Raw genomic sequence first — 22,909 nt, forward strand, 5'->3', positions numbered from 1 at the left:
TACTTCAGAACTGCCTCATCACTCTACTCCATTTGCTCACAGAAAGATTTCCATGTAATGCATCTTCCATCACTGACATGTGAGTAACCTGTATGCTACTTAGTTCCATACAGACTTCTTTTAAGTGCATCTTGTTTGATATGAGTGTTGCTGCTACAGTTATAAATTTATTTTTAAAAAGTTTAGTGCTTCAAAAAACCATTCTTAATAGCTGCCCAAAAATTCTTCTTAAAGGCCTTTCATAACTCGCCTCTAATCAATAAACCTCTGGCACGCTTTCTTCCAACGGCAGGCAGTACACCACATATCTCGATTTTCCATACCATACACTTTCCGGCATTTCTTTCCTTCTCCACGGATTTTTCTGGGAATGAAAAAAAACAAAATTTATCGTGGTGCTTAGAGGACTTTGTCCCCTTTCAGTACACCACTTCTAATGAAAAACACTATAATTAATGACCATCTAATCAAGATGCACTTTCACAAATCACTCAGTGTAGAAAATCACATGAGGCTATTTCATCTGTGGATTATTAATTACTAAGGTCAAAAAATTCTGTTGTTTCTCATTGAAAGATTCACCTCATTTTTATTTGCTTCATTTAGCTGAATGATTAATTCTCAGTTGAAATTAATTATATTTGCTTATACTGTATTAATCACTGCACTCCAAAAGTAACAGACAAATTGCACAGGATTGTTTTGATGTAGTAAGGCACTATAGGCTAGAAAATCAATGATAATAGTTTATGGTCTTTAAACAGTCTGTGAACTGCAGGCTAATGAACATTTTGTTTAGGGCCAATCGCTGGGAAATTCAAAAATGCGTGTGAAGCCGAAGATGTTCTGTGTTACTAGGAAGGTCTTGTATTTGGAAAAGCTGTCCTCCAGCATTGAGCAATGTACAAGGATTCAGAAGATTGGCCTAGCCAGGATGGGGATTGTAAGGTGTGAGGTCAGGGCTGGAGATTGTTAGGGAAGTCAAGGTAAGGTTCATGTCCCAGCGATTGATGGTGGGGTGGGGTGAAGTGGAGGGAAGGTGCTGAGTGGGTGGAATGGTGATTGGGGATGGTTTTGGTCATGCTATCGGGATTGGGGGAATCTGGGAAAGACTAGGAAAAGTACATTATTCAAAGGAGACCTACTTGAAGCTGTTTTCTAGAACTGAATTCTGTGATGGAACATACTCAGCAAGGTACCCTTGAAGTGACGATGAAGCAGGTCTCACATATGCAGAAAAGGCTGCTTCTGTTTGAATGGACTACAGACGAAAACAATAGAAGGCTAGATATACACTGCACACTGCTGCTTCCACCGCATATCCCTGCCTTCTCTATAAATTTGCAGGTTTGAAGTACAGAGGAACAGGAAAAAAATTGCAGAATGTGTGCATCTTGCAATGAGTCTCAGAATTTCCTTTACATCTTATTTTTCATTAAAACTGAATCACATACAAAGTTGTCATGCCACATAATCATATTTCTCGGTGCACATTAATACTTTATTTTTATTAATTATAAATATCCATAATTATATACCAATAAAAAGATTCCCCATTTCAATTAAGAAATGGATCCTTATTAAAAACATTTGATATCCTGAACACAGGTCACAATTTTACTGTGTCTCTGTCATATTTGTTTCATGGGTAAACGTTTTGGGTCAACCATAATTAAAGAAATGTGTCTTGAACTGTTTGTAATTGGTCTTGACAATGTAACAGATGTATTGCACATTGTGAGTGTGCAACGTATACTGTACCTTGCTCCAACCACAGGTCTAGGTGGAGAGGAGAGTGAAGAGGGGGGCTGCTGACGCTGCTCTCCAGCACCCACAGTATGACTATGGGTTGGTGAAACCTAGCACACACAAAAAAAAATTCCATCAGTCCCATTGAATTTCAGCTCCCGTGAGAAGTGAACACTTATTTAGCAATCCTACTTCCAGTTGGATTGAAAGCCTGTAAAATAAAGCAAGCATTGCACTGTGGTCACTTAATCTAAAGGTAAAAATTCTTTAAGCAAAGTAGGGATGTTTCCTTCCATATGTTCATTACAAGACTCTATACTTTCCAAGAAAATATAAATGAACACGGGTTCTTTTGGTTTTCTGTCCTTTGAAGGAAAACAAGCCTCACCCTCACCACAAGTTGGAGAAATTTGAAAATAATTCAATCCCAACATGTACTTTGATAGCCAAAGCCCACTGATTTCAGTCACTAGGAAATAAAACTGTATAAAAAGATCTAACTTTGCACATTGCCATTTTCAGTCGGTTTTAAATCACATAGTCCAGAATTTACTAATGAGTCATCCTCTAAATAAAGTAATTGAAAAGCCTCATCGTGACAAACTCTGAGTGTCGTTTAATTTTCAGTTTCATCTCATAGTTCAAGTCCCACTCTAAATGTATGAGCACAGAATTTAGACTGGTACCCAGTGATGTACTAAGGAAATGCTGTGCTGTCAGAGACATTGTGTATGGGCTAAATGTTAAACATGAGGTTCTATATGTTCTCAACAGAATGTAACAGATCTCAAGGCATCATTCTGAAGATGAGGAGATTACCCTGTGACCTGGCCAATATTTATCTTTAAGGCAATATCACTAAAAGATAGCTGTGATGTAAGGTCAACAACCTGAAAGAACACTAGCTGTGTTTCTCCCTGTATGGATGCTGCATGACCCATTGAGTCTTTCCAGCATCTTTCTATTTTTCAAATTTTCCACATCTGCAGTATATTGCTTTTACACTAAAAATAACTAAGCTGGTCGCTTCTGCTGTTTTTTAGAGCTTGCTGTTATGGCTGCCTTATTTCCTAGGTTACAATAATGATTATATATCAATAAAGTACTTCACTAGCTGCAAGATATGTTGGGAAGTCCAAAAGTCCTAACAGGTGCAAAATAAAACCATCTTAGATTGCTTCTGCTTTTTTTAAAAAATCTTCTGGGGTAATATTTAACCACTGTTTGAGCAGTAAACCAGCTGAGTGGGTCATTCAGCCAGTATAATAATGGGTTCCATCATGAGTGAGAGATTTGCTTCACCTAGAACATAGAACACTACAGCACAGTACAGGCCCTTCGGCCCATAATGTTGAGCCAACGTTTTATCCTGCTCTAAGATCTATCTAACCCTTCCCTCCCATATAGCCCCCCATTTTTCTATCATTCATGTGTCTATCTAAGAGTATCTTAAATGTCCCTAATGTATCTGCCCCCACAACCTCTGCAGGCAGTGCGTTCTATGCACCCACCACTCTCTGTGTAAAAAACTTACCCCTGACATCCCCCTTATACCTTCCTCCAATCACCTTAAAATTATGTCCCCTCGTGTTAGCCATTGTCGCCCTGGGAAAAAGTCTCTGACTGTCCACTCAATCTATGCCTCTTATCATCTTGTACACTTCTATCAAGTCACCTCTCACCCTCCTTCTCTCCAAAGAGAAAAGCCCTAGCTCACTCAACCTATCCTCATATGACATGTTCTCCAATCCAGGCAACATCCTGGTAAATCTCCTCTGCACCCTCTTTAAAGCTTCCACATCCTTCCTATAATGAGGTGACCAGAACTGAACATAATACTCCAAGTGTGGTCTGACCAGAGTTCAATAGATTTCCACATCACCTTGCAGCTCTTGAACTCAATACCCTGACTAATGAAGGCCAACACTCCATACACCTTCTTAACAATCCTATCGACCTGTGTGGCAACCTTGAGGGATCTGCACCTGCTTACAACCCACTCAGTGAAGATGGAAACTACCTGCAAAAATCCTTACTGATTGCATGAAAATGAACGTTGTTGTGCTAAGAATGCAGTGGCACATAACATAGTAATCTGTGAATATTCAATGGTCCTGAAAATCTAAAATGTTTTACTGCCTGCCACCATAACTGGTAGAATACTCCCAGGGAATGGGAATAAAATATTCTCGGCATTAAAAGTCCAAGGGCACATGCATGGAGAACACCCCATGCAATGTCCTCTACCAGCTCTGGCATCTCCTCCTCTACGCATGACAGTAAATCCTGGATGAGCAGCAATTTCATCATGTAAGAAATTGAAGACTGAAGTCAGCGGGGTCTGCCCCATCACAAGTGGTATGACCTGGTTGAATTTCCTCCTGGTGCTATCCAAGGCCCATTTCTTGGTGCTCAGTGTATCTTCCTGCCTTCTGCTGTTCAGAAGCTGCAAATGAAGGAATTTCCAAGGGAATTCAAGAATCTCCTTAACATATCCTTGTACAGCAGAGTTCCCCCTTGTTACTTTCCACCACACAAAAAATATTACATTGATTGTAGAGAATCTGGGTAGAACTTAAACAGTCTTAGCATTTCAGGTGGATGACCTTCCATCAGATGCAACAAAACTGGGGTTTTCAGCTCCTGTTGACAACCTCACTGGATTAAAATTTCAGGGTCAGGATGGCAGAAGATTCCTTTGGTGCTCCGGAAACATGGATCTTCCGTCTGCTCACATCAGTTGAAACTTATATAAACAATCTTCAACAGGAAATAGAAAAGCCATAGTGCTCAAAACAATGAGGATGCTGCTTTTGAATCAAGGGGCATATTCAGCAATGATTGCACCCATGGAAAATCTCAAATAGACGGCACTATGCTGTGGTATCAAAGGGGAGCAAACTGGTTAGAATCTGGTCATGAGAAATGAAATGGTCAGCAGCTCCTGTAACATTACCGGCACAGGTCAACTGAAGCCTGGTAATGAAACAGTGAGCTAAGCCTATATGGAATGTTTAAAACTCTTTTTTAAAAACTTTATTTATACAGTATGGTAACAGGCCCTTCTGACCCAACGAGCCTGCACCACCCAATTACGCCCATATTAACCCTCTAACCTGTATGTCTGGAATGTGGGAGGAAGCCAGAGAACCCGGAGGAAACCCACGCAGTCACGGGGAGGATGTACAAACTCCTTACAGACAGCAGCGGGATTGAACCCTGATCAGGTGCTGTAATAGCGTTACGCCAACCGCTATGCTACCGTGCTGCCCTTTACATTTGGCTGAACATGAAGCCAGTGTTCCTCCATACTCCACATTTAGGTTAAGTGAGAAAAGTGTACCCACCATGAAGTGCACTCCTGTGTGTGCCATTAGAACCAGCACAGGAAGGGGCTGAAAGCCAGTCAGAATGTTGCATGACACATTACATGATTCAGTGTGACCTCGCTACAAATCAGTAGGTGGATAAATGGATACTACTGGCAATGGGGGTGGGTTCACGGCAGACCTTTGTCCTGCAGATTTTGCATGTAAGGTCCATCCTTTCACATCAGTGAATTGGGCTCACCCTCTGAGTGTCTGTGTACAGCATTCAACTACTGCAGTTTGGATGTCCTGGGTTTTGGAGTATAGTCCCCATAGGTTGAACAGCTTCCGTCTAATTCTGAAAATTAACTCCACTCCCATGGGAGGTTTGTGAGAACAAGAAGCTGGAAAACATGAACTACTTCCCATTAACTAGAGTCACCTCTTGGCACAGGCAGACCTCAATGGTGAAATTCATCAGCACCTTCAATGTACTAGCACAGCCTTTAGTCGATTAAGGAAAATCAAATTTGACTTTGTCTTGTACAAAACTCATGCTCCATCAGGAAGCAATGATCTCTACCCTCCAATATCTTCTGAGATCTGGACTATCTACAGCACCCAACTCAAGACACTGGAAAAATACCACAAATATTGTCTCTGCAAAGCCTTCCAAATTCACTGTTTGGATAAGTGAATCAATGTCAGTGTCCTCTCTCAAACCAACATCCACAATATTGAAGACTTAGTTACTCTCAGTCAGCTACAATGAGCTGGTCATGTTGATGGCATGACTGACACCAGACGTGTATTCCAAACTCTGTCATGTTAAGGGATTACCAGGTGCAGGGAGGAAAAGATTCAAAGATGTGGTCAAAGCTTCCATGAAGACATGCAACATCCCCACTAACTCCTGAGAATCTCTAACCCATGAGCACTCAAAGTGGCAAAGGATATTTAGAGATGTTATTAATAACCTATATACCGGGAGCATACAGAGGCATTGTGTAAGCACAGGAAGGAACGAGTCACCTCACAAACTATTCACCTGCTGCCCTGTCTGTGAGAGTCTGAGGTTTCCCTATGGGCCTCATCATGAACCTCAGAAGCCACAAAACTGGAATGGAATAAAGTCACCCTTGAAACCAAGAAGAAGACTATTGGCAAAAAGTTTTGTGAATGCAGTTCATAGAGATTGAGGCTTTTGTATCTCCTATCTCACAATTTAAAAAGAACATTATTTGAGAAACAAGCATTGACCAGCTAAGGATAAAACAAAGTAATTTTAATCTGAATAAATGTTCCTTTGTGCAATAAAGCTTAAGATTCATTCAACTTATTATGCTTAAAAGAAGCAAAACATGTTTTTAGAGTACAATAGCAACCAACATCTAGTAATGAAGCTATGCTCATTAGATCTCAGTATCTGAGGATACATAATGAGCTTTTGATTTAGTTCAATTTTGCCAAGGGGCATTGAACTACAACCTAACAGTGCAGCGCAGCCCTGTAACAAAGACATTAATTGTACATATCATCATTCTCAGAGCTGACAAACACTCTCATCAGTATGCTCTAATGGGCAAAATATTATAATTCACTAACAGACATTGAGCGCAATTACTATAAATCACAATGCTCATACCACTAACCATGCCCTCTACAGAGAAATGAGTAAGCATCTGTACTGTATCAAGTGTCTCAGTCTGCACATGGTAACAGGACTGAATATGCATACATTACGGTCCATATTATTTTTCATAAAAATCATTGAAATCTACATTAATGCTACCCAAATTGTCACAAGTAGTGAATGCACACATTTTCAGGACATTGTGAATAATTATTATAAGACATTGTAAACTGCTTATTCAGATTAATGACACTGTGAGGACAGACATTCCAAACCATTCCTGGAAGGGTTATGTCCATAGTTATTGTAAAGCATTTGAACCAGCACTGTCATTTTCCAGACAGCATTGATATTGATGGTCGTCTGTATTCACAAGCATTGAGATAAAAATCAACGGCAGTCACTGTACCCATCATGGTTAAGAGTTTTTAGAAGCTGGTCATAAACAAACACTCAGAGGAAAGCACTATGTCCATTTCCTGTAATTTGCTTAGCTCATTCCCTCATCATCACATTGCAGATCTCTAAGAAATCAACCACACCTGCAGAAGATGACAGAAAAGAGACTTCAGAAGAAGCAGTTTGAAGCTGTAATTTATTAGGTAACTAAATGCAATGCTGCACTTCTGAAGTCAGATGTAATGTTTGATGTCTATAGTAGCACATCTACATTCAAGTAATAAACTACTTCCTCATCATTATCAGGATTTATTACTGTCTGTACTCCCCTTGATAATCAGACAGTCAGTCTGGGCCATATATATCTGCAAATACCCAACTGTGAACAAGGGCTGGGGGGAAAAAAAATGGGAGGATTTTTTTTACCCTGCTTGGTATGAGCTTCATTCAAGCCCTGACTAAGAATTGGAAAAGTTCACATCAAGACGGCTGGTGAATTTGAATGAAAATCTGCACTGAGATCCAAATGGCTCCAATGAACAATCTTTGAACACTGGCAATACTCTCACAAGGAGTACCCTAAGGCTTCTTACACTGTTCTAACCATATATCTTATTCAAAAGTGCAAAACTGATTTCTACAGTTGTTATGTGAAGAGCAGTGTGCCCAAGGGAAGCGCTACTTTGGTACAGTCCATTTCATGTTGCAACCTTCATTTCACATAAAATTAATCTGTAGAGCTTCTTATAGGTACAGACTTCTAACATAGTGTTGTCACAATTTATTATTGGGACATGGACTTATTGTTCCATTGTGGGATATGACAGAATAACAGCTGACAATGTAATGGAATGGCTGACATAAGAATATAAGAGAAAGAAGTAGAAGTCAGTATGGACCCTTGTGCCTGCCCTACTCTTCAATGTGATCAAGGCTGATCAGCTACTTCAACTCGATTTCCCCTTCCTGTCTCCAGTGTCCAAAAATCTGTATTTCATTCTTGAATAAGTACAATATGCATAGCCCTCTGAGGTGGAGAACTCTAAAAATTCAAAACCCCCTGAAGAAGAGATTTGTTCTCATCTCAATCTTAAATAGTAAAATACCTTAACGTGAGACTATGAACCCTAATTCTAGATTCTGCAGTGTGGCCAAACAGCCTGACATCATCTACCTTGTTAAGGTCTTCTAAGAATTTCATATATTTTAATAAGTGAAGCAACATGTCACTGAAGGCCTTTCCTTTATATATAAGCAACATTGTAATTCAGCATTCTGTTACTGGAGATCAGAAGAATGAGGTTACATTTACAAAGAAACAAATCTATGAACAACAAAGTTCCAGAAACTGCCATGTAATTAATGACATTAACTTTTTTTTGTGTTGGCTACAAGGCAGATGTTGGTTAGGACAGAAAACAGTCCAACTGAATATACAACCAAATGAAAATGCAGATAGAGTCCTAGTTTAACACCTCAAACAAAATACCAATGCAGCAGCACACAGCAATATCATCTAATGTTGATATACTCAAGTTCTGTCTTAAATCTGCCTAGATTGAATGATGCAGCATAATGATCTCTGCACCCTGGCCTCTAACCAAAACAAAATTCATCCCTGCCCACCCTCCAATACGGTTCAATCATATTTCAAATGAAACAGAGGTACACTGGTGCTCAAAGGATTAATCCAACAAGGCCCTGACTAAACACTGCAGAATCCAACTGATCTACTCTGAAATCAAGCGATCAATGGCAGAGTTAGGAACATTGGCATGAACTCCCAATATTGGAAAGAAAAATCACTAATAACTAGATGAGGCAATTATTTTCTTTGTACATATTTTATAGAAGGGTAGGTAATCACTTCCTTTAACACAGAGGATATCACCATCTTAATGTAATTAGCCCCTTTTAAGACTGTTAATTACATTCATTCTTCCATCCCAAGGGCTATTAACTACTCACTAATTTGTAATATACTGCAATCAAAGCTGCAAAATGAACTTTATGAACACAATTAAATCCAATGGCTTATTATAAGCAGTGTACTGGCTATGTTCAGAACACTACAGGAGGCAAAGAGTACTCGGCACCTAATGTGCCAAACAGTCTAAAAAATATTTTATTCAAATTCAGTGATAAGGCCAAGTTGCAGTTTGAAGTGGAAATTTAAGAACTCATTGCTGTAAGTTCTTCAACAAGAAGAAATCACCAGGGAATGGAGTCCTGGGTAGGAAAGAAGAACTAAAAAGAGGAATTGTTTAAGGAATAGTAGAATCTGTGATGGCAAAAGAGAGATTGCAGGTTTGGCCAGACAGAAATTACTGAATTGTCCATTTAACCATTTATATTATGAAAAGATGACAAAGTAATAAAGATAAGATCCTCTCAGGTTGTGAGAGAAGAGATAATATCTGTTCTTTTAATCAATAAATGACAATACATTCTTTTTATTTTGTTAAATAGCACAGGAAATAAAGCAATCCTTCTGCTATCTCGTATCTATTCCAAAGATTGCACCTCCCCCATAATCTGACCTATTTTCCTCAATGTCCACAATCCAATGTTCAGTGAAAAAGGATTTGCTGCATTTGATACTCTATGTGACCCAGAGCAACACGGGGACAGCAGGACCAATCAAAATATTGCTCCCTTGCCTAAAAATGCATTTAGTTTTAAAATTAATGAAGCCAATTTAAACTATGAATCTCAGAAAAAATTCCAGACTGGCTTTGAATAGAATTTTCTCTCCCTACATTTAATGCCCAAGAATGAATAATATAATTCCATTTTAAAAATTAAAATATTGCTAAAATGTTTGCTCAACCTACTACATCTGCACTAGCACCATCTGCCATACAAAACACTTGAACGAGCCGAAAGTGAACGTTAATGGGAAGATGTATTTATGCAAGACGTAAATTGGGATTGGAGGGGATATTCATGTGCTTGTCTGCTATAACATCAATGAAAAGACTATGGTAACTTTAGGAAAATGGTAAATGCCAATATTTATCAAGAGTTCCTGTAACAGTTAGGTTAAAGTTACAGTATGTGAGTGAGAGAACTGTTACGGATTAGGTTGCTATTTGGTGAATGTTCCTTTAAGACATAGTACAGTAGTGTGTGTGTTTGTTTGTGTGTGTGTGGGGCATTATTACGACCACAGCAGAAGATAACGGTGTGCTGACGTTTTGGTTCAGTCAGAAGGAAAGAGAGGAGAAAGAGAGACACTGCCTGCTGGTCTCTGTATCGACGGATGAAAAACAATAACTGTGTCTGTCACTACAATCCATGTATGGATTTTTGGAATAATCCAGTGGAGTCCACCTTGTCATTGACCTGTAGAAGGAAACAGGTATTTGTGTGGACGGCCATGTCTCGAATGCCTTTTGGGGTGGCAGATACTTCAGAACAAAGCAGTGGAGATCATCGGTGACTGAGGTGTCGTATGGGTTCCATCATGGAACATTTGGATTTCGTAATGTCTCTATTCTCTCTCGACATTTTATCTTCAGTCAACGGTGGTTTTGCAAAAGCCTTTGCTCACGTTTCACCTTATGGCTTGCTGAACTGAACTTTGAGAACTATTCCTGGACTTGGAGTTTGGGAATTTGCCACACACACACTTCGAGTTTAGTTTTTGGGGTTAATGTTTAATATCAAACATTTTTACTTCTAACATTCTAACATTTTTACTTTTATTTTTTCTTATTATCATAAATAGTTATTAATAAAATAGTTTCTAACACTTATACATGACTCCATGTGTTTCTTTTGTTGCTGGTACATAACAGAACTTAGTGACTCAAGTTTAGATCTTTCAATAAACCAAAGTCTGAAGCAGAAATAGGTCATAGTGCAGTACCGAGGAAGTAAAGGGTTAAAAACTGTAACCATACCTATAGCTGATAGAAAAAATACCTCGCAAGCAAGAAAGCATGCAAGCTGCTGACTCAATGGATAAGGTGTTAATTGCTGTGTCGGGACCTTGGTGGCAGGCCAATATACTAGACAATAAGGGTGGTGGGTGTAATAAAACAGACTGGAGGAAGTTTGTTTTAAACAATGAGGGTGAGACCTGTCTTTGAATCTCTTGATTATAACTCAATTATGTTGGACAATAGGTGCGACGTCTGTCTTTGGTTCTCTGAGGTCTGAACGAAACTCGTGGAGCCGAATTCTAAGTGTGTGTGACAATATCTGATATCTGTATAAATGACTGTCTGCTGCTCTGGACTGCGGAGAGCTCCGACAAAGACTCTGCACGTGAGTTTGAGGAGAATTCTCCCGCAGTATACTGCTAATAAACGAGCTTTATCGAATCAACCTTGTGGCACTGTGTTACTTTGCAGCGGACAGAAATGGGAACTCAAAATCGGGACAACAGTACAACCTTTCTAGTGACTTTATTACTGAAATCATGCTCCTGAGGAAATGAATAGTGTTAATTATTTTGGAGGGGAAATAAAAAGTTTTCTATTTAAAACATTAATAATGCATTAAACTGCATTTTCCTGACTGGAAAAAATGCCCAAGGCATTCCAGAGAGGAAAAATGATGCTGTACCAGAGGAAAAATTAGGAAGGTTGTCTAAAGAAAAGGAGGGTCATAACGTCAGGGATGGAGAGGCAGAGGGGTTTTGCAGAGAATGGGCCAAATACAATGCCATTGATGATGACATTCAAAAAAACTGCAGATGCTGGAAATGTAAAACAAAACCAGAAAATGCTGGAGGAACTCAGCAGGTCAGGCTGCATCTGTGGGAAGAGAAACAGATCTATCATTTCAGGTCAAAGAAGACAAGAAGACAAAAGAAGCCAGGAGGGTGGGGAAGAAGGAGGTCTACTGGTCAATGAGTGAATGGGAGCAGTTAGAGAGTAAAAAAATAGACAAAAGAATATTGACATTGCAAAATGTAGAGCAGAAAGACCAGATCAACTGCACTTTTCTCATCAATACACTTTGTTACCTTTATAGTAGACTGGGAAATTATTTGTTGACTTTGTTTGACACAAATTGGATTGAAAAGACAAACTCTGAACATTGCACTATTTTGCTTGAAAAACATATAAAGCCTATTAAAAAGGATTACATTTTACACAATATCTTGATGTCTCCAGCTGCCTGAAAACTTCATTGTTTGAAAACCTCAGGTGCTGGTCAAGTCTTAAGCTTCTCATACTTACTGGGATGCCAGTGAAGGTAACTGGTGGAGATTGCCAAGAGATGCTGAATCCATTGCTGGTAGGTGTGAACTTTGATCCGGGAATATTAACGGGTGCTGTGGCCTGTTGGAAAAAATGCTAGTGTAAGGAAACCAGATTGCTGAAGAAGGTGAAGCTTCTCAGTGCAAGTATAACTTATCTGTACAGATACAAAAAGTCCATGCATTGCAAATTACGACCAGAATTAACAGTTACACATTGCAATAACACATTCCTTGGGGTCTTGCTTTTTAACTGTGGCCTGAGAAGTCTTTTAAGTGGCTCAACATCTATTTATGTTGCGTAAATGAATTTCAATGAAAGAACTTTCATGAAAGGAATTTGAGAACGTGAAACAATCCGCCTGATGAAGCAATCCAACCTGATCCTGACTTTGCTTACATCTCATCAAATCAAGACTCAATGCTCAACCCAAACCCAGGTCTGTCTTCCTGTGCCCACACTCCAGGCAACCCTGAACAAGATGCCAACTTACCTGTTTTCCTTTGCTTGTTCTACAATGGTGGAGCACACAAAGGAACTGTCTTCTGGCACACTAAGTGTGCATGGCCTGATCTACACTATACAATGCTTTGGTCTTCACGTGCTAAGAAATTAGCCATGACTGGCTCTCAAAAAAAAAGTTCTTCGGCCTACCTTGTACTGCTGAATCCAGAAGACCAAGTACTTCTAGATCAGTGAGTTATACTTGGAAAATATCTGCGATATTCTTGTGATGATGGAATAAGTTAATCACTACATAGCTAGTTTAGCCTGTCAGTACAATCCTCTTGTATACATGTCTCATGAAGCACCACTAGAGGTAAAAGTCTAATGTTCAAATATTAAGGCGTGTTAAAAGTGCTTCTATTATACTCTGCAAGATGTGTGCTACCGCTGACATGGAACTAAAAGCTGTACATAAACTAGCTCCAGGCTCATTAAAAGCAGGTGGTGGGGAGATCCACCTTCACAACTCTCCCGGGCTCTTGGTCTTACTGAGACCCAGCCGCTTACATTTGGTGTTTAACTCTCCGCGTGAGAATGCACTTCAGGAATTGCAGCACACACCCAGACCTCACCCAAAGCAAAAGCACCTCTAGCATATATAGAGCTTTGGCATTATGGATGAATTTCTTGCTTAAAAAGAATGAATATAAAAGTGATGAGCAGTTCCATCAACTTGTCATCTGTCCTGATGTTTGGTCATAACTTCATTCAGATAGTTGGAACACATGTTAGAAAGAAGTGGGAGACTCTTTTAAAAAGGGAAATCAAGATCCAAAGTTACAATTTTAATAGCATTTTTGTCTTAGCCACCCGGATTACCATCATTCCTGCTTTCACCCATGGGTACTGTAAGCCTCGAAGCTCTTGGGGGGATGGGGTGGGGGGGGGGGGGGTGGTCGGTGAGGTGCTGTTTCAGGCATTAGTGGCAGATCAACTGATGATATGTGGAGGGAGGGGTGCAGGGGAAGGATGTTGAGCAAGAGTCATGAGCTTTGGTGGGAGTGGAGGAGAGAGTGGGGCAGGAGGTATACTGGTCATTGGATGACCCAAAGATGAGAGTTAGGCAAGTAGCTGCTTGAAAGGCTTCCCATCTGTTCCCAGAACCTGCCCCAGGCAGTAGCCTCTATGTCACACTAGGCAGGTTAAATAGGCACTGAGAATACCTGCTTCTATATAAGTGGCTCATGGAAGGCACATAATGGAGTGAAAGTTGCTGTTGCCAGTTGTTGGGCATCTCTGGGTCCTCCACATATGAGAACCTCAGACATGCAGAGGGCCTTGAATGCAAATCACTGCATTCGACTCACCTGGTCAACTTTTGTCAACATCTGGTTTCTCATTGAAATTCTATCATGTGGCATAAAGTTTCTGGGCAACTATCTTTGAAACTGTTTAGAGGGCAGCTGGATGATTCCTGCTAGTACAATTTTATGAGGGACTATTATGAGGGACTATACATTGCGAACAGTTTATAGGTGAGTGCAGGAATCTGAGGGGAGTTGATGGGAATGTGGGGAGAATAAGACAGGATCATCATAGGTGGGCAGCATGGATTCATGGGCTGACAGGCCTGCCTCTGTAGTGTATGACTCTATGACTCTAGATGAAGCAAGAAGTAGACCCTTTCAGATGAAGGGATCCATTCCATTTAAGGAAAAAATAGTTGGATTATAAATGAACCACCAGCTTGCATGCTCAGTTTCTAAAGTCTACCTTTACTATGTCCAGTTTGTATTGGCAGTGTTAAATAAAAGAATCATTTGCATTTATGTAGCACCTTTAATGAATTTAGGAGGTCCCAAAGTATCTTACAGCCAATGAAATACCTTTTGAAGCGTGGTTATTATTATAACAATGAAAATAATGCAGCAAAATTCTGCACAGCTAGCCTGGAAGAATATTAAAGTGATAATGACCACTGTTTTTTGACTCAGTTTAACTTAAGAGTAAGTATTGGTCGTACTCCAGGGGAAGTTCCCCTGCTCTTCTATGAAACAGAGCCAACTGCATACTCAGACCTCTTAACTGTTTGAACTCAATTTGACACATCATCCAAAAGTCACAAATCATAAAACATGCACTATCCTTTCATTTTGGTGGGTCTTTCTCGTGTTTAATCGTTAAAACCTCATCATATTATGCAAACCAACCGAAGCTGCACCTTGTTACCTGATAAGCGTGGTCAGTGTGGACGAGGTAGAGGCAGGTCGGTGCGGACCGACTCAGAGGAGTGGTAGTTTTGGTCTCGGTTCTGGTGACGGCGGTTTCAGGTCGTCCTGAATCCAAGCTTGAGAGCGTAGGTGGTGACACCACTGATGGTGACACTGGAGAAAGGCTACCCAAACCCTCAGCTACGGAATCCGTGTTCAGTTTAATCTCCTGGTAATAGAAGTCCTCTTCACCATCACTGCAATCTGAATCCACGTTACGTCTGTTGGGAGAAAACAAGATGCCACTTAGCATCCAGTACTGATTGGAAACTAAGTTCAACATAAATCATACAGAGCAGTAGGCACACTCTCCTGACAATGAATGCAGCTTTGCTGTGACAATGAATGCAGCTTTTCCAACAACATTGTCACATCTCTTGACATTTTCTACCAGCACCAATTAATGACTGGATAGGAATTCAGGCGACAATTTTCACTTTACGTTATTGCAGGGCGTGCAAAGAAAAAAAAGGGATTTCTCTTTTCACCTCAGCTGTATTCCAAATTTTCCTTGTTAAGACAAACTGAGTTTGACGGAATGGGCTGCCGATATTTGAAAAGAAGAAATCTCCTCCCACGAAAATGATTTATTAGTCAGCCCAGTAAAGAAGAGTTGGTGGGATGAATATAAGTCTGCTTATTTTGATGAGGTCATTGAGAAACACATATTGGAGCAAAAAAACCTGCATATGCTGGGAATGTGAAACAAAATTAGAAAATGGCAGAAGCGCTCACCAGGTCAGGCAACATCCATGGAGATAGAGAATGAGTCAACATTTCAGATCAAGGAGAAAACAGATTTTAAGCCTCAAAAAGAGGGAGGAACGAAGAGACGAGAGGGAATGTCTGTGATAGGGTGCAGATCAAAGTTGTCAAGGTAACCATCACTTTAAATACCAGCCGTCAGAAACAGAAAAGGAACAAAGTGAAACTGAAATATCTAGCAATCTGTGTAGAAAGGAAAAGAAAAATAATTTTCTGAAATTGTTGAATTCAATATTGAGTTCCGAGCATCACAACATAATCAGACAGATGAGGTGCTGTTTCTTTAGCTTAAGTTTCATCTTTGGAATACTTTAGGAAGCCAAAGACAGAGAGGTCAAAGCTGGAGTGTGACAAATAATTAAACTAATAGAGGACATTCACAGGTGAAAACTGTTCGCTTCTTTCTTGTTGAGTTGATGGAGCTACTTAATAACTACCTCAAAAACTGCTTGATCAATTTTTCTCTAAGGGTTCACAGTTAAGGTGTTTTGTAGCTTTGGACCTATTGCCATGACTGTAAAAAAAATTCAATCTGAGTTAAAAGCAATGTAACTTTATTTAACAGAAGAATCTGCAGAACTTTTTGATATATTTTCACCATACAGTTCTAACATTTCATTGGTATCTCTGTTCCACTTTCTGAAATAACGTACTGTTAGTGAACTGATGCAGACAAACTGCAAATTGGATTCATATTGGAAAATTGGTATATTATTGTCACATGTACCGAGGTACAGTGAAAAACTTATCTTGCATACCGTTCATACAGATCACATCATTACAACAGTGCATTGAGATAGTACAAGGTAAAACAACAACAAAATGCAGAATAAAGCAATACAGTTACTGAGAAAGCGCAGTGCAGGTAGGCAATAAGGTGCAAGGCCATAACGAGGTAGATTGTGAGGTCAAGAGTCCATCTTATCGTACTAGGGAACCGTTTAATATTTGTATTCAGCCTTACAATCTTCAATAATTATTTTAATAAATTACAAATTTCTTCTTTTTAAATGGAAAGAATTTATCTAAAACATACAGTAATGAAGAGCTGTTGTTACAACCTGAAAATATACTTAACAGATTAATTTATATTATAAATGTAGGTGTGCAATAAATAATTTTATATTTCTAAATCGATTTACCTGTTAAAATTTACTACTTCATATGCATTCAGTGTATTTTCAGGAAACTGCCATTATTAACAGGTAGCAGTTTAAATTAAATTGTATGTGGTCATCCTCTACTGAGTTGGAGAAATGGATCAATCTTTCTAATATCTCTCCTCATTGCTGATATTTTGCCCTGGTTCCACTCTTGGTGAGTTTTTTTTCCCCTAACTGTATATTCACTTCTAACATACCATTGGAGTTTATTTCCAAATCCTTCCTCATAGTCCTTACATATAAACTTAAACAGTAATGCTGCCATAACACAGCTCTGCTTCTTCTCCCCCATCCAAACTATCTCCTCAACTGCCCTTCTCCCTACCCTGTCCTCCCCCTCCTCCTTTTCTTCCCAAATCTGTACTTGCTAACAATCTGTAACCCTGTAACATCTTCCAGTTCTAATGAATGGTCACTGGCATAAAATGTCAACTCTGATTCTCTCTCCATAGATGCCACCAGATTTGCTCAGTATTTCCAGGATTTAAGTCAAAAGTATGGGGGTTCATGATCATTGGACAGGTTCCATTATCCACTGCGAAAATTCCCTCATTATGATGCACAACTGCTCTGCTCTGGACTGACGGAACCTGCAGGGAGTGGTAAATACTACCCAGTCCATCATAGGCGTGTCATTTCCTTCCATCCTGTCCACCTTCATGGTACATTGCTTCAGGAATGCTAACAGTATCGTCAAGGATGCCTGCCACCCTGGCCATTCCCTTTTCTCTCTTCTACCTTCTGGGAGAAGACAGAGGAACTCGAAAGCCCAGACCACCAGACTTAAGAACAGCTTCTTCCCCACTGCTATCAGACTTCTGAACCATTCACCTCTTTCACATCCCCTTCCCAGTGGTGCTGCCACGTTCTCAGACTCTTTATTCTACCCCTCTCAGTTATTCCGTTATTATCACTTAGGCATTTCTTTTTGCACTACTTCTGATTGCACTACTACTTTGCTCCATTCTGTTGTTTTGTGCTTGTCACTGCATTTTTTGTTGTACTTATTATTACCATGTATACTCTTTACTCTGTGAGCTTCATGCTAGCAAGGATTTTCAATGCACCCTGGTGTATATGACAATAAACTAAACTAAACTAACTAAATATCAGTTCCTATAAATATCAAATCCTGAAAATTAATTATTTTAAACATTGTTCTGCATTACAGTGACAAAGCAACAACCGGTATGTGACAACTTTCTCATTTGCTGCTAAATTATTAAATTAAATTTTCAACAGAAAATTCCTGGTAACGTGATTGTAATTGGAGTAAGACTTATCTGTAGGAGACTCAGTTACCTTTTAGCATGAGTTGTAATTTCATATCATTAGAGTCAATAATAGTTAATCTCTAAGGCAGTAGATTATTAACTTTTAATGACAGAGTAGTTCTCCATAATGTTAAAACTGCTTGTGGCAATGCCGTGTCTGGATCATGCAATGATGCACTCCTTTCTCCAGTGAGTGCCAGATTCCAAGGCCTTCACCACTGGGTTTTGTTGTGCAATGTATTAAGGAGGACAGGCTACAAAACCTGCTCTGAGACTTCTGCCAAAAATGCTTTAAACTTGTTAGAAATTGCTGCAGAGTCTGTATGAAAATGTATGGCCTCCGCGATACCTCTTCTTTGTAATATCTATACTCACGACTCACCAAATGATGTGTCAATGATGTAATTCGCTTCCTGTCGGAAAGTTGCTGCATTTAATATTTTCACCACATTGAACTGACTAATCCATTTCACTCAACAAAAATGATGTAAGTACTTATATATGCTATAAATGTCCTGTAAAATTATGCTCCTTTCCTGTGACTTGCATCTTACCCCAAGTGGATGGTACGAATATGTTTCTGGATCCCAGCAGCAGTGCTCAGTACTTTTCCACAATTCTTCCACAAACACTTGAACATAACTTTCATAGAGTTCTGTAAAACAAAAGGTAATACAAATAAAAGTATCCTATACTCTGCCATGCTGCTGTTCTGGGTTCAAACCTTATATGAAGTAAACCAGTGTCTAAGAGGCAAATAAGGTGGAAAAGTTTTGACTGAGGGGCCAAGAGTAGGACTTTTGAAAAGATGATCAGTATAAGACATAGGGGGAGTTACTCACTGAGTCAACAGGGGTGGCAGCCAGCAGGACAGGGTCATGAGGTTTGTAGGGGTGGTTTTGGTCAGGTTGAGGTTTGTGAGGGTGGCTTTGCACCAAAAGGATGACAGGAGAAACCAGAGTAGGACATGCATCAGGGCCAGGGCAGAGTAAGTGGAGAGAAAGGGCAAAGGAGCACAAACGATTGAGTGGATGGTCTCAGTCTATTGACAGAGAAATAATTGTGCTCCTTCCTCTTGCTGCTGGAGGTGAAGGTTGAGGGAGTGTTGAGGGCCTAGCACCAATTCATGTCACACAACACTTACTACGTTTGCCAACCAGAAGACCAAAATACGCTTACTCTCTATTTCCTACCAGCCAGCTGAGCTTAAGAGCTGCATGAGAAGACAGGAAAGACAAAGGAAGCAGTTTTTAAAGAAATAATTGCAACTTTACTTGGATCTCTTCAGCAGCAGCCAGAAAGTCCCAAGGCTACTGACCAGATCCACCGTTTTCTTACATAGACTTGACAGGAGGGATTGGGGCTACGCTAGGTATGAAATCAGGCAGCAAATTAATGGCTCGGGACTGATACACTTGCGCCTGAACAGACGTAATGCCCACTGAGTGAACTGCTTCTGTCCAGTATTGGGGTGGAGGGATTTCGTGTAAATATTTTAAAGAAGAATTGATAGAGCTTGAAAAGACAGTCAGTGACCCGGAGTGTAGGAACAGAATCTTCGGCCTTGGGAACAATCACGGGAGTGGGGCTCGGGTTCCACTCAATACTGGGCTTAGTCACTTCATGTCAATGAGGTCCAAAGTTGTCACTGTTAGCAAGTTTAGTACATGTTTAGATTTCTGCTGACTGCTTCCAATCTACAGAGAACCAGTCCTAAATTATCAGAAAGGTGCTCAGACCCTTTGCCCTGTAATACTTCACAAGTTGAGTTGGTCATTTTGTTAGGACAAGGCAGGTGAGTGACAGAAAGAACTGAAACCTCCATGCGCGACAACTTATACATGCCTTTCTCTTCCTCGGAATGGGTTCATCAAACAACAGGCTGCCGGATTCTGCCTCATCAATGCTGTCATCTGGCTGGACAGTTGCACGGAAAGGTTTGAAGCTGTCAGCCGATAAAGGTGGCGATGGGGTAGATGGATTTGACTGGTCGCTTGGAGCCCCCCAGCTCCAGTTGCCACTGCTGCTGTAGCTCGATGACATGTTAGTTGGTTCCTTCCAAGAACCATTCTGATCTGTTACACAAAATGCAGCAGAAATTATCATTCACCAGATGCATCATTTATACCAAAACTAACAACATAGTTACAGCATACTGCTTATTTCCAGTGATATTTTTAAGTTATCATCTATGTCAGAACAGAGTCACTTTCACCTAGATGATAAAGGTAAACTGCCTGTTGTAGAACATGCTTGCTTTCAACTTCCTCCCCAAACGTCTTTTCTCTTTTCCTCCTTCCTATTCACCTCCCACTCTGCGCCCCTAGACTGTTCTAAGCTTGGTTCCATGCTACTCCAGAGCCGTCAGTTCATGTAGTTTCCAAAGTCAGAAGGCACAGATATTGAACAAAACCGCCGTGTCCCTGACCATCTGACCCTGAAACCTTGATTCTACATCAAGTGTCTTCATTCTATGGAACAATTTAATCTTGTTGGTGGTTTGTGGAAAGAGAAAAATAGTTAATTCAAAAGGCATTTTGAGTACATGATACAGCAATATTCACTCGTTTGAGATAATGTTAATACAACCTTAGAAACCAATGATGGTAATGAAGAATTGTTACGAGGAAAGGTCAAATCCCTGAGTTAGAGGTCTGTGCCTATAAACTGATATTTCCGCCAGTTATATAATTGTACATCCTTGGTCTGTCCTTCTCATAAATCTTCTTCCTCCCCTGATTTTCCAGGCCCTGTTTTGGTGCACTAAGATGTATAAGTTATCCTCGTTGATTTAAACACCAGAGATCTGGATATCATTGCTTTGACAACCACTGAACCTGGGGATCAGGCCTCACAGGCTGACAAGACGATTTGGGACAGAGCCAGTCATTTACTGACAGAAAGGCCCTGTGTTGCATGAGGCCTTGTCGATCAGCTGGGAGCCAGCTTCCCATTAGCAGGCTCCCCCCACTGAGATCAGACAGACAGAAAGATAAAATTGCAGATGGAGATATTGAACGAGCAGGTTTACATGTGTTGAAAAATCCTGAAAGAGAAAGTAAGTATGTCCTATTTAACAGAGTGAAACTTGATGGAAACGAGATGTTTCTTGTTTCCCAAAATGCACCATAAGCACATGAAAATCAAACATGACCCACAGGTATCTAATAATGAAATTCAAATTAAAGTTATAATTGAAGAGAAAGAACCTGAATTTATATATGCACCTTTCATAAATTCAATATTATATGATAGTTCTCTGGCAAGCATGTTCCCTAGAAGCGACCTGTTTTGGCACATATCTCATCACACAGATACAACAACCACATCACATTCTGTTGGAACATACATAAACATTTTATTTGAACAATTACAAGATTTTACCAAAACTCATCAGTTTAAAAGTCTATCATTGTCTTTTGCTGCCTCTGATCAGTACTCAATTCATACAGCCAGATTCACCTTTGCTCTGTGTACAAGTATCATTGTTTTGTATTTTTTGAAAATATACTCATTGATTATTTACTAATCCAGCCAAATCCCATTGCTATTTACAGAGCCTTGCCATGGACAAATGCTGTTTCTTACAAAAGTGAGTACACCTTAAAAATACTTTCAATAACTGTAAAGTGCTTTAGAGCATCCTGAGGTTGTGAATGGCATTATATAAATCCAAGTTCCTCCTCTCTAATTGCTCAGATATTTAGATGACAGTTGGTCATCTATTTGCCACATTTCCTGTTCAGTAAATTTAATCACTGGAAAATTGAGAGCGCTTCAAGCCCTTGACATCCATGCCTAATTCTACAATCTGCAGTTCCATCATGTGAGGCACCACACAGGAAGCACAGACCACAAAATTAACCCGTAATCCTTTGAAGTATCATGTGAAATATAAAAACGGACACTTGAAAAATTAAGTTAGAAGTCACAAAGTGAATTCGGCTTTTGGTCCCTTTATAAATAACTCTAAACCAATCGCTGGCATTTAACTTCAATAGCTTACCTGCTACACGAACTGCGGAGGGAGGACTGCGAACCAGCGGACTAGTGGACAGGCTGGTCAGAACCATTGCTGCTGTTACTTTGTCCATCTCTCCTTCCTCGGAGAAATTTCTATATAAACAATAAAAAAATCAGACAGAATCAGCAACTACTGCCAGTCTGTATAAAGACCCATACTTTAGAGAGACTAGAAACAGCAACAAAAGCTTTTAAAACAATGTTATGGCTGGAAGTATTGTCAGTACTGCATCATCCAAGTGCTAAACAAACACAATATAGATAGGCTAAATCTCCTGGAAAAATTACTATGTTAATTACACAGCTCATTACTAATGCACATTTCAGCCAGGAAGTTCAGGCATTGCCACTCCAGAATTTCCTGGTCAGGATATACTGCACTGACATCTGGGTCACACAAAATCATCTTACCCTTACGTTCTCCTTTATTTTTAAGAATCTGCTAAATTATCACATTAATTGCATATTAAACACTGCAGAAAGTTAGGACTCAAAATTGATGGCAAACATGTCATTGTTATTGCAAAATCATTAAATCTTTCCAACCCAGAAGGTGAACAAATGTTGGGTCCCATTCCTGTATATCATAGTTGTTAAAGACTTTTATTTTAATATTTTTTCTTACTTTTATATTCTGATCCATTTGTTCCCCTCTCTTAATCTGA

At 39.8% G+C, this 22,909-nt stretch overlaps 1 protein-coding gene across 1 annotated transcript in view; it reads right to left on the reverse strand.

Moving 5' to 3' along the window:
• Window positions 1-215: 215 nt before the first annotated feature.
• Window positions 216-22,909, reverse strand: part of znf704 (zinc finger protein 704) — a 120,143-nt gene continuing 97,449 nt past the window's right edge. Inside the window, exons 3-9 of the mRNA XM_052023392.1 lie at window positions 22,228-22,337; window positions 20,067-20,296; window positions 18,776-18,876; window positions 14,979-15,240; window positions 12,282-12,383; window positions 1,762-1,859; window positions 216-364 (exon numbers count right to left, since the gene is read on the reverse strand). Coding sequence (XP_051879352.1) covers window positions 253-364; window positions 1,762-1,859; window positions 12,282-12,383; window positions 14,979-15,240; window positions 18,776-18,876; window positions 20,067-20,296; window positions 22,228-22,337 — 1,015 coding nt within the window. The 3' untranslated portion in view covers window positions 216-252. The remainder of the gene's footprint in view (window positions 365-1,761; window positions 1,860-12,281; window positions 12,384-14,978; window positions 15,241-18,775; window positions 18,877-20,066; window positions 20,297-22,227; window positions 22,338-22,909) is intronic.

The sequence above is a fragment of the Pristis pectinata genome, chromosome 9 (assembly GCF_009764475.1).
Source record: "Pristis pectinata isolate sPriPec2 chromosome 9, sPriPec2.1.pri, whole genome shotgun sequence".
Classification (NCBI taxonomy): Eukaryota; Metazoa; Chordata; class Chondrichthyes; order Rhinopristiformes; family Pristidae; genus Pristis; species Pristis pectinata.